This window comes from Takifugu rubripes, chromosome 7 (assembly GCF_901000725.2).
Source record: "Takifugu rubripes chromosome 7, fTakRub1.2, whole genome shotgun sequence".
NCBI lineage: Eukaryota > Metazoa > Chordata > Actinopteri > Tetraodontiformes > Tetraodontidae > Takifugu > Takifugu rubripes.
In genome coordinates this window covers 10,380,810-10,393,102 of record NC_042291.1, presented here as the reverse complement: position 1 = coordinate 10,393,102, position 12,293 = coordinate 10,380,810, and the positions used below count along the sequence as shown (strand labels likewise).

General features: G+C 42.1%; 2 protein-coding genes across 6 annotated transcripts in view; both read left to right on the top strand.

Annotated features, from left to right (window-relative positions):
- Nucleotides 1-2,019, top strand: part of adamts16 (ADAM metallopeptidase with thrombospondin type 1 motif, 16) — a 35,310-nt gene extending 33,291 nt beyond the window's left edge. For all 4 annotated transcript variants that reach the window (XM_029839131.1, XM_029839130.1, XM_029839133.1 and 1 more), the window contains 3 exons: nt 240-452; nt 524-671; nt 761-2,019. In XM_029839131.1, coding sequence (XP_029694991.1) covers nt 240-452; nt 524-671; nt 761-876 — 477 coding nt within the window. In that variant the 3' untranslated portion in view covers nt 877-2,019. The remainder of the gene's footprint in view (nt 1-239; nt 453-523; nt 672-760) is intronic.
- Nucleotides 2,020-4,472: 2,453 nt separating this feature from the next.
- ice1 (KIAA0947-like (H. sapiens)) lies at nt 4,473-12,116 on the top strand. Of its 2 annotated transcripts, XM_011605468.2 has the most exons (20): nt 4,473-4,714; nt 4,848-4,906; nt 5,144-5,255; nt 5,344-5,420; nt 5,505-5,542; nt 5,634-5,716; nt 5,837-5,913; nt 6,001-6,038; nt 6,128-6,210; nt 6,290-6,326; nt 6,408-6,464; nt 6,897-6,980; nt 7,116-7,456; nt 7,628-10,051; nt 10,142-10,310; nt 10,463-10,623; nt 10,710-10,900; nt 11,002-11,102; nt 11,191-11,289; nt 11,411-12,116. In XM_011605468.2, the coding sequence occupies exons 1-20, from the start codon at nt 4,625-4,627 to the stop codon at nt 11,590-11,592; spliced, it is 4,503 nt and encodes a 1,500-aa protein (XP_011603770.2). In that variant the 5' UTR covers nt 4,473-4,624; the 3' UTR covers nt 11,593-12,116. The 2 variants fall into 2 exon arrangements, with proteins under 2 accessions (XP_011603770.2, XP_011603771.2); XM_011605469.2 differs by lacking the exon at nt 4,473-4,714 and having other exon boundaries at nt 4,848-4,975.
- Nucleotides 12,117-12,293: the final 177 nt, after the last annotated feature.

The window sequence follows — 12,293 nt, the reverse complement described above, 5'->3', positions numbered from 1 at the left end:
TTGAAATGTTCAGTAGAACATTTGTTTTTCATATCATGTACTACAAACATGGCAAATCACTTTCTTTGTAATTAGTCTTGTCATAAAGTTTGCAGATCGCTTGAAACCGGCAAGCTAATAACTGCAAATGCCTAATGTTGTTTAACTTATCTTTTTGTTAAATATTATAATGGCTGAGATTATGTTTATGGTAAGAATAATGCTGTCATTTTCATTTCATTTTTCTTTTCACATTAAAGGACACTGCTGGCAAATACAGAGAGCTCACTGACAAAAAGTGCCACCATGTACCAAAGCCAGCCGTCGAGCTCCAAAGGCCCTGCGTCCTGAAGGAGTGTCCTGTCCGCACTACCCCAGCGCTCCATCGATGGAGCCCCTATCACCATACCTTCCCACAGCCCCTTCCTCACCCTCCACCTCCAGCAGAATGGAGGTCTTCTCCGTGGTCTCAGGTATGCTAACCTAACGGCAGGATTGCAGCCGGACAGCAGCATTCACACTGTTTTATCTGTGCTCTCCACAGTGCACGGTGACGTGTGGAGGAGGCGTGCAGACTAGGACTGTCCAGTGTCTGGTCCAGGGAAAACCCTCTTCAGGCTGCGCCTTCCATCTTAAACCACTGATCTCACAGGCCTGTAACACCAACTTCTGTCCACAACCCGACAAGAAAGGTACCATCATGCTGCTATCATTGAGTAAAGGGGAAGGTATTAACTTTTGGAGGTGAGCCAACAAGGTATCTTTCTTTTTTTTACCTCAGATGTGGCTTGTAGGGATTACTTCAACTGGTGCTACCTGGTTCCTCAACATGGAGTGTGCAACCACAAGTTCTACGGCAAGCAGTGCTGCCAGTCCTGCTCAAACTCAAACCTATAATCTCAGCCCATCGCCACAAAGGTGTCCCCACTCGGATGTCTTTGTCTTCCTTTGGCACGTGGCGGGCGAGGACATTACGGTAGAAGTGTGAGAGGATCTCAGTGCCATTTCTTTTCCCCGGGATGCCGGACATCTGGAGACGAAAAGCTGATGCTGACATCACTCCGCAGGAATGCGATCAGGACAATGCGACTAAAGGAAAAGATTATGAGGAGGAACTCGCAAAATGGGAATCTTGATTAAAGCAAATAGGACTGACGTGTCCAAGGGAAACCGAAAACCTGCAGACTCCCAGCTTTGTTTATACAGTTGATGTAACTGCACAGATCTGTACCAAGGACGCCCAACATCCCCGTTCAAACAAAGACCAATGATGGCAGGCCAACAGGAAAAAAAAAAAAAATCCCGACTTTCAGAAATAAGCACCCAACAGCTCATGCTCCATTCCCCTCTGCACTACATTCACAATGGGTTGGAAGTTTGGTGGTCTGATGATGAAAAGGGATGTTTCGGAGAGCCTGATTTTACCCCATGGCTTGATAAATAGGAAACAGGCCGGCAGATGCGAGGGCTTCTCGATTATAATCACGTTAAAAGAGATGAAAGCTCTACAAACACTATTGCTCAGAGGTGGGTCGAGCCCGTGTGAACTGACTCTCATTCTCAGTGGTGCTACAACGTCTTCAGCCACCAAATCAATGTGAAACCGATGAATTGTGTGACCCCGTGTACAGTATTGTTTTATTTATTGACTTTACATCACAGCATTGCTGGAAGACTGTATTGATTAGCAGTATAAATGTGTCCTTCATTATCCACATAAATCCCATTACTTTATTCTTTCCTATTACGTTGTCATTAGAGTTCATGCTGACAATTTGCACCTTTTTTTATTTTTTATTCAAAGCATTTATTGTATTTTATGAAGAAAAGCCCAATTTAACGACCAGAGACACAGTTCAAATTTCCCCAACACCATCGAACATTTGTTACATACATCCTGATTCTGCATGCATCAATATGGCACAAACATAATGTATTACATGTTGGTTATGGTTTCAAAGCAATGGTGGCTGATGCTTAATGTGATTTCTTTTTTTTTACAGTGTAAGTAAACGAAATAGCAATAAAAAAATGAGTTTATTTTCTTTTTTTTGTGGTATTGTTCCTGAATTCATTCCAGGTTTTTTTTATTTGTTTATTTTTTAAATTAGTTCAATTTAAAGGAGGAAAAGAGTGTAAAAAAAACAACAAATATAAATCATCGGGATAAAAATAACAACTACAATTGCTGTTGCAGTAAAGTGGTCTGAACTGCATTTATGCATGAATGAGGCCATAATTATTATTAATTAACATCAATTACCCAATAAAACAATGACCTCAACAAAATTTCCAGAGCAACAGTGAACTTGAAGGGCACACAGAATCATGCGTTGCTCTTTGGATGCTCACGGCACCGTCTTACCCCACAAGCCAGGTTCAAATGATTGTATCCACAAGAAATACAAGAGGAGCCAGATGAGGTGGCTGGGACATCTGAATAGGATGCCTCTTTGGTGAGATTATCCCATCTGCGGGCCTGGGAAGACCCAGGATTATGTCTCTCAGCTGGTCGGGGAACATCTCGGGATTCCCCCAGAAGAGCTGGACCAAGTTACCGGGCAGAGGTCAAGTCTGGCCCTCTCTGCTTAGGCTACCGCCCCAGTGAGACGGACGGATGAAGAAACTGGTCTGGTTTTGCCATTTCATAAATAAGCCCATCACTGTGCGCTGCTGTACTTATGCTAGCGCCCCGGCTAGCAGCAACACCACTATGATATTAGTTGTTTCAACACATCTGACACATTGTGTCCACGCGATGCTCTTTAGCTGTTACTCATCAAGCAGTGACGACGTGAGGTTCCCAAAACAAAATCTCCATTGTCATAATCCCTGGGGGCAGGGTATGGGAGGAGAGGAAGAGAAGAGCGTGGGGAGACATAAAAAATAAAGAAATAAAGTAGATGTGGGGCAGCAGAGGAAGAGGGAGGGCATCCATGAATTTGATGCTGTCAGAGAAAAATGTTGTGAGAACGAGGAGTGAGCCATGCAGAGGTGGGTACAGAGTCAAGTTGTTTCTTTTCTCTTGGTGACAGTCACGGTGGCGAGATGCTGATTTAGAGCTGGCCGATCAGCTGTGGGTACATTTGTGGTCATGCATTTGCTATTGCTTGCGGATGCAGCAATGAAAGCAATACCACATACTTATGTAAGCACATAAACAAAGACAAAGACCCAGAGGTTTTGTGGAATGTACAGATATCAGCCACTTTTGAACCCACATTGTATCAAGCCTTAAACGCTTTTACCAAACAATAAAAATCCACAAAATTGAAAAATCTCTTCTGTGGTCACAATATTTTAACCACCCAACTGTATCCAGACAATGATGTGTGGCTTCACATTGAATCCAAAGGAGCAAGCCAGGAAAATAATTAAAATAGAAATGAAGAATTTAAGGTCCTCTTTGTCTGATCAAATGTGGTCATGTGTTTGTGTCATGAGAATTTCTCTTGTTCATGCCATTTAGCATTCATTATTTCACACACTTTGTTAGACCTGATGTAGTTTTATCTCTGATTTGACTTAACAAAGAGAGGTGCAGAACCAAACTCTCTCTCAAAAAAAAAAAATTATATTATAATATGCTGACACAGTGCTATTGATACGATCAATGCTTACTACAAAATGACAACGGTGATCAAGATAAATCATGTGACAAGTGTTATTTCACAGAAGCAGCCAAGAGGATTATCTGTCACAGGAGTGACGGGACGAGAGAAAGCACTTCAAGAAAATATGCTATCTCAAACTGCATCTGTTTGGAGAGAGTTGTGTTTTAGCCTCAAGGCTAAGCTGAGCTAAGAAGGTTCATCTACGGTTACAGGGTTATTACCTTTCCATCATGATACATTGACAGCTGTTGCCCATAGCCTTTAATTTATTCCTCTCAGCTTTTGGTTGAAGACAGCCTAGACCTTCCATCTATATACAAATCAATACCCATAGATATCAATGACCACAAATATACTTTCATGTATTTTATTTCTTTTTTTAAAAATTTTATTTTATTTTTTTTGCTGCACCTTGGGCCTTAATGTAACTTTGGAATGGGAAATTACTTTAGCATTGTGTTTTTAATGATTTTAAAACAAATGTTCATTTCACCTTCTGTGTTTTTAATAAGTGTTTTGAATAATAAAGCACATTGCGTTGCCTCGCGTGCAAAATTTGCTGATTAAAAGTGTTAGAAATAATACTGTACTGTCCTTTTCCAGCATTTCACACGTGGTGAGAGCACTACCCCTACCGGGAAAATATTGGTATTGCATATTGCACGAAAAAAACGCCCTCTTACGCCCCAAAATACTGCCTGACAAAAACAACTAAAGTCGTATTTTTGGTGATGGACTTTCAAAAAAATCAACTAAATACGCCACTTTCTCGTTCATACATAAATAAATGCGAATGCACTTTGTAATAACATAGCCAAATATGCGCATCATTTGGTTTTATTTTCTAGGCATTCACGAAAACACGCTTTGTGGGGTCCTACTTTGGGTCCTGGCGCAACGTGAGAGACGCGGAATGTGCAGTTGTTTTGAAACATGAACGTGCTGTTGGAAATTTATTTCAATCTTTTCTTCTCCACCTGGTCTTCGTGGATCCAATACAAATCAAGGCTTTTCTCGGAAACGGTCTTACCATGATGCCGGGAGACACTCAGTCCAGTGCTTTACCGATCGCGGCGGACGCGACAGTCGGAACCTGTCAAAACTGTGCAGTCTTGCACCAGGTCAAATCACCGATCTATTGTCCATATTTTTCAGTTATAGTTACTTTTAACCGTTGTCCAGCAATATATTAATTGGAACCTCCTCTGTTGTTCTGAATTTGATTAATTTGTGTGTTTTTGTCTTTTATTTCAGAACCTGAACGAATATGTTTCGTCATTTTTAGCACTGAAACAGAAGATAGCTGTTTCAGAGTGAGTGTTGACATGAACTTCTGCCATTGTGACGGAGAAGATGTTTCCATAACAAATCCTTTAAAAGACGTAATTTTGTTACTATTTATTTCGTTTTGACTTATTTTGTAACCTTGCTGGGATTTCTGTGAACTGTAGGGTAAAAGCGATTTTTTTCGACGCTTGACTGTGGTTATTACCTGTGTTATCCGTGACATTGCTTGACTGCTATAATGAATCCAAATATGGTTTCTTCAGTGACTCAATCAGACTACAACAAACACTTGAAGAGTTGCAGATCCGACTGGTAACCTTAGAGAAGAAGACAGCAGATTATGAATCCCTACAAGCAGAGCTGGAAGAGAAGCAGGTACACTTTCTAGAATACCCATTTTGATAAGAGTTGATGTCAAGTCACAATAATGAGATGTGTTCTGAGATGTTTGTTGTTTTTATAGGATGCTCTTAAAACCTACACACAGATGTCAGAAGAATTTGAAAAACTAAAGCAGGAAAATGGCAGAACGCTAACAGAGTAAGAAACAATTATTTCTATCAGTGCAGCCTGCAGATATGGATGATTTTATGGTGTTAAAATATTAAACTGACTATATTTCAGGAAACAAATACTTGAAGACCAGTTGAAAGATGCAAAAGGTACATTGCACCCCAATCTCACTGCTAAGTTAAAACAAAAGGTTTAATATATGGTACAGTCGTTAATTGCATTGTTTTTGGACACTGTTAGAACTAACAGAAACCCAGTCACTTGAAAATGCAAAGCTGATGAGGGAAAAGGCTGTTGTTGAAAACGATCTGTTGAAAACACAGGTAAAAAAAAAAAGCACATACATTTAATAGATTTTATTAGGATTTAAGCCACAGTTATACACATGTTCAACAAAGAACTCATAATAATGCTGTACTTTTTGGGATTTCTGTCCTCTTCAGACACTGTTGAAAAAATCTCAAGAACAAGCAGATCAGGTTGAAAAATTGAAGGAAGAAAATGCCAACATAATAAACACGTAAGAACTTATAATTGGCATGTGTTCATTGTGCTTGTATCTGAATTAACCGTGTAAATGTTAACTTTATTTTGTTATCTTCAACAGAAAAAGCAGACTTGAAACAAAAGTTACACAGCTTGAAGGTTCGTTTTGAACATTCGTCTAGTTTTACTGTATCTAAATGAATACAATCTCTCCATATGTTAAAGGAACTTTTAATGGTTTATTTCAGACTCCATTTGCAAACAGAATAATCAAATAGCTCAGCTGAGTAAAGAGAAGAATCAACTAGAGAGAAAGATTGATGACCTTCAGGTGCAGTAATGTCTTTTATTAAGTCTTAAATGTGCAAATGTATCTTTAGTTCACTTTTATCTTTCATTTCAATATGCAGGTGAGACTCATAAAACTGGAAAAAGAAAAGAGAAAAGGTAAACAGCAGTTTTGGTATTTCAATTTTTTTTTCAATAATACATTCAAATTGAAATGATATCTATATTATTTCTTTCCAGAATATAAGAGCACGTCAACTCAAGCAGTTGCACCCAAGGAGCCTAAAGTAGACAAGGGTGAGCCATGGGCTTCTGTTGTTATTTAAAAAACGTCAAACAGGCACTTACTCTTAAAGTCTATGAACGGGTTTTGATTTAGGGCTCAGTCTGTAGAGGACTGGGCTGAGAAGCAGAGGGTTCTCAGGTCAAGCTCCTGTGTAGACCAAATGTGGAAGGTGTTTTGGTAGTAGCCGGAGGTGCCAGAACACTTTCGGAGGGCTGCTGAGGTAACCTTGAGCAAGGCACCAAACCCCCAAATGCTCACATAGGACCCTGCGATGAGCTGGCGACTCATTCAGGGGTGTATCCTACCTTCGTCCATATGCAACTAGAATAAGCACCAGAACCCTCCCCATGACCTAGAAAGGGATAAAGGGGGCAAGAAAATGAAAAATGAAGGTTTTGATTTAACAGTAGTAGTTTTGACTCATGTTTTGTGTGTCTTTTCAGAAAAAATACGAATGCTGTTAGAGGGTTTATGGGCATGTGTAGAAACTCAGCAGCAGGACTCAGAAAACCAACTGCATTTCAGAGGTAAGGCATCATTAAGCCCCTTTTGTTATATCTATGAGCTCATATGTTTGTCTTCTTACTGTTGTCAAATACTTCTTATTGGTTTAATTTTACTCTTATGACTTTTTAAAAAATCATTTTTTCCCCCAATTCTAGAGTCCAGGCCCAAGCAAATTCGACTGCCTTCACCTCAACACGAGCAGCGTTCTAGTCTGAGTTACACGTCCCCCTCTGCAACGCACACTAGTAGAGAAACCTGCAGTTTTCCAGCGCACTCCGATCCAACTTTGACACGGATCAACCCTCCCGGATCAACTCCGACCAGTCATCAAGCACATCTGCCATCACAAAGTGCAAAGAAGGAAAAACACAGCCCTAAGAAGGAACACAAAAATAAGCAGCCATTGGAGGACTTTATCAACAGCCCATTTTCCTTAGAGGATGTAATGACGCTTTTCAAACCCATGCCTTCCTGCATATCACCCCTTCAAGATTTGGTAAGAATTTAGTTATACATGTAAATATTGCATTTAAAATAAAGGGTCTTATTGTGAATCTGTCCATAATAAGATGAACAGAGTATTTTTACTAATTTATTTTGAGCTTTTTAAATATATACCAGTCAAGCTGTCATCATAAGTCATTTTGTTTTTGTGGTTTCCTGGCAGGAAGCAGAGATTGAGTCTATGGAAATCGATAAAGGAGAGAAGGAAAACCATCTGCTACCTGCCAGCACTTCAATTTCTCCTCAGAAGAAAGAGTCTGTGGTCATTACTTTAGAGTCAAAGTGTGAAAACTCCCCTGCAGCACCAATACAAGGGAGTTCGGACTTGCTCGTGGCCACCACACAATCAAAGGAACAGAATTCCAGCGGGAATGTTTCCATAGATGTGGAAGCAAATGAGATGAGTGGCATTACTATAACGAATGGCAACCACAGTACAGATGAAGAAATGCATCATGACATGCAAACAGAACAGGAGTCAGCAGCTTTGGATGTATCGCCATCACTGTCTTCTTCCACATCAGACAAAATGGGTTTGTGCAAGGTGCTGTCAGCTGAGAAAAGTCAACAGACCCCTAAAACTCCCCCTGAATTGTGTGAACCTGAAGATGCTTCTGTAATCCTGGAGGATGATCAGTCAGAGTTCGTTCCAAAGATGGATATAAGCCTTTCTGCTCAGAATGTTGACAAAACACCCATTGTGGTTGGAGGAGAATCACCCAAAGGAAATGATAAGACTGAACAAAAGGGAAATGCGCTGTCAGGAACCCCTAACTGTTCTCTCTCAGCAGTAACCGAAATGAGAGAGGCTGTAAATGAAGAACAAACAAGCCATTTGGACTCTGGATTACGGGTGGGCAGTCGAGATGTCTCAGTCCTAAAGGCGCAGGAAGATGAATGCCTTGATGCAGACGCTGATATGCAAAACATGGTGCCTGCTATGTCCAGCGACAGCGATGGCAAACAAACTGCCTCAAAGACAATTGCTGAACAAAGACTTGGTAATGTACCCATGACACAAAAGGAAGGAAGGAAGGAAGAAGATGGAAAAGATGCTGGAGAAACTTCCTGCACTGTAACCTTTAGATCAGAGTCTCCAGTTGATGCTGAGCTGAAGGTTAAAGATGGTGAGAAGGAATCTGTTCAAGGCAAATTGGAAACCTTGTCAAAAGCAGAGACATCAGTGGCTGAAAGTCTAGAAGACAGCAGTGCTTCACCTGGCTCCCAAGAGACAGAAACTATAAACTGTAAGTCACTGAAAGCCAGCACACACTCCATCTGCAGGAGGCTGAGCCCAGTATGTTTGTTTCCTACTGTGACAGTACAGGGTTTGGAAGGTCAGCCAAGCCCAGAAAATCACCAGATCGCTGTGAGCATTTCACCACACAAAAACACTCTCTGGTCTGAGAGTAATTGCAAGGAAGATGGCAATGCTCAAAAGGCCACTCTTAAAGACTCGCCTCAAGAGACCAAAAGTAAGAGCAGGAGAAAAAAATGTAGATCGAGCACTGTTAGTCCTGCTCCGTCGGTAATGACGAGGGCTGCCACCAAAAATAAAGAAAGTAAGAAAGGTCGAAATTCAACAGAGGGGGTTGAAAAACAATGCCCGCAAATAGTCGGAGAGGAAGACCCTGACGCAGTGGCAGACTTGGCATCAGCTCAAGCAGAGTACCTGGGCATGGTTCACTCCGATATGGGCCCTCCGCTTCCACGTCTCCTAACCCCGCTGACTACGCCTCCGAAAGTCGGAAAATCAATCCATCCCAGGCAGGCGATAGGCAAACTCTCATTTCCCTCACCAATGGAGGGAACGTCCTCGCCCTCTACACCCACTCAGTCTAACGGAACGCCAACTGGCCAACAGCCGAGTTCCTCGTCCCTGAACAGTCCACTCCATCCAAACGGAGTCCCCTCATCGCCGCTCCAGTTTGGCTCTGCCACTCCCAAACACGCTGTGCCAGTTCCAGGTCGCCTGCCCTTAACAGCCATGAGTTCTCCGTCATCTTCTTCCAGTCCGTCTCAGGAAAACTCCATGAGGATTCTGGACACCATGTACCCAGAGCTTTCTGCCCACGGCCGAACACTGAGCATCCTCAGGGGGAACGTCAGCCTCGGAATTTGTTCTTCAGCCAGCGGAACGTCACCCGTGGCATCAATCAGCCAGGTGTCCTGCTTTAAAACGGTGAACTCCACTTCAACCGCTTTCACCAAAGCTGACGCGAGAGGGACGAAGAGGCATATCGACCCATTTCCTGAGCCTACAAACAGCAAATGCGTCAGGGTTGGTGACGGCTCTGACGCTGCCACCCGCAAGCAGGCACCTTCGTCGAGCAGTGACGAGGACACCGCATCACCCCTGACTTCAAAGTTGAACCAGCTCGCACATGGGACAGCCACCACATCCGCGGATGACAGAGAACATTCTGAGGAAAAGCTTATAGAAGGTGCCTTACAGAAAATTGAGCAACAGTGTTTTGATCTGCTGCCTGTGATCCAGAGCCACCTCTATGTGGGAAACAAGCCCAAAAAGCCTGTATTAAGGAGTGAGGAAATTGAGGTAATATCAGAGGTCTGCCAGAACAGCATGGTGAGTATATTTCTTTAGTTTGAAGCAGGTTTAAATGTAACAATTATGCTTGTTAACTTTACGGTTTCATTATCTCACTTTTCTTTGCAGCCTAAGGCAGATGGTTTGATTTGTGCCATCTTGAACAAACTGAAAACGGGGAGAAGAGAACTCGACACAAACTGCATCCAGGCACTCTGCAGAGTCTACACAGGCATCTGTAGGCAGAGGAATGATTGGGAGAAGGCTCGCGTCCTGGCCTACAGCATTCTCACTGAAGGTCAGCCCTCTTTCTACCCTCATCACTCGCACACTGTAAAGCCTTTATTTGACTTTTTGCCTAGCAACCTACAAATGCCCTAAATACGTCACCTCGGTGAAGGCATCAAAGCTCTTATTGGCTTTTTTTTTTTGGTTTCTTCCCTGCAACAGATTTCCCAGATGCTGCTAAGTTGATTTTGTTCATGGTGACAACGTGGCCCGGTCTTCTCACACACCGCAGTTCTCTGTGTCAGGCAATACATGCCGTCACCAAACTGAAGGCAGAAAAACGGCTGCTCAGCTGCCTTTCAGCGTTCCTCGGATGGGAAAAGGTGAATTTATGTCTTTCAGGTCAGCAAATGTGTGAAAGGGTTGACTTTAAGTAGGAGCATTCAGAATTTGCCTTTGTACACTGCAGAATCCTCCCTGTGACATCGACCAGCTGATCTCCAAAACACTGTCTGATATTCAGTCTGGATCGGATCTGTCTTTCACCAAGCACAGCCGCTACGGGGACGACCTGGGGGCCGCTGCTTGGGAGCGTGTCTTGACTCTGCACCTCCTGTGTTCACACAAGAAATGGAAGTGGACCTATGAACATGTATTGGGGTATGTTTTTTGTTCAATTGATGCTGATAATAGGTTATAATTGTGTAAGTATAATCAGTGGCCGTATTCCAAAGCTAAACTGTTTTTGGTTGTTCTGGCAGCAACAAGCTTTGGCCTCTAATGAACGCTTGGGTCGCACAGCCGAGAGATAAACAATCACCCATTTCCGATGCGACCGTCGCCACCGTACTCCGACTCATCGGTCAGTTATTTTGTTATATCTGCGTGTGGATATTGACCTGAAGTGTCGTTTGAGATGCACGGCTGATAGTCTGGTGTCATTTTCTCAGGCCGTCTCAGTCAGCTGGGAATCAGAGAGCAGCTCACTTCATCCGTGTTAACCGTCGCCAATGTTATTAATACGTTTGGCAGACATGCGTCAGCTGAAGGTATGAGTCATGAGCAGTTTCAAAATTATTTCATGGTTTATAATGATGGCATGAATAAGAGGAAATGATCGGAAGTACTGAATGTATTTTCACCAATCCTATTATGCCTTTTCTTTTGTAGGAGTGCCATGGAAAGTCCAGTTATCAGCTATCTACTGCATCCATGACCTTTCTCCCACCAACCCCAAAGAAGCCTTGGGTGCTATGGCTGAATGGAGGGGAGAAACAACTGGCATCGTCCCACCTGCTGTTACCAGCTGCATTAACCAATTAGCTTCTGTGTGCAGACAGGTCAGGAGCTGAAAGCAGCTCATCAGTGTCTTTTAGATTCAATTATGAATGGTCCCACAAGGCCCTCAAATGTTCATTTTTAACTTTAAGATCTGTAGATCTATTGTTATGCCACTTGACCAAATTATATCTGTACTCTTCAAAGTGTCTCTGAATGATCACTCTATCTTGGCCAAGGACTGTTTTTGTGCATTTACTTTAAATTCCCATGTTTGGTTTTGTAGCTTTTGTAGCATTGTTTTTTTAGCCTTGGACTTGTAAAATTTGCCTTTCTGCAGAATTTAAATCATTCACAACAACTAATTCATGTACTAGCTTAACTGCCTGTTTCGGTGTTGCTCAAGAGCATTTTTCTATATCTAAAAGTGTGTTTTACTGTTCTGTAGTGTCATGGCTGTAAATGTTTGCTTTCAATGCTTTGCTCGGACATTTGTAAATATGACATTTATGTTTGTTTCATGCAAAATGTGTTTACCTGTTATGTACAGTTTGCAGTTTATCAGGTAATTTATTTTTCTAATTAAATACATTTTGAACGATTTACGAAACGTGTTATCGATGTCTTTTCCGGAAGTCGCCTTCAAAACAAAACGTCTTCAGAACAAAACGGCATTGATAATGAAATAAGTGAAAACCGCAGTAAATCTAATTAAAACAGCACACAAACAATAAATGGACACACACCTGTGTCCCGGCAACGCATCGCATTCATG

Excerpts from the sequence above, each read along its gene's own strand:
- ice1 (XM_011605468.2), top strand. The coding sequence starts at position 4,625 with ATGATGCCGGGAGACACTCAGTCCAGTGCTTTACCGATCGCGGCGGAC. Across the intron at positions 10,901-11,001 it reads ACCTATGAACATGTATTGGG|CAACAAGCTTTGGCCTCTAA; the intron begins GTATGTTTTTTG and ends TTGTTCTGGCAG. Across the intron at positions 11,103-11,190 it reads CACCGTACTCCGACTCATCG|GCCGTCTCAGTCAGCTGGGA; the intron begins GTCAGTTATTTT and ends TCATTTTCTCAG.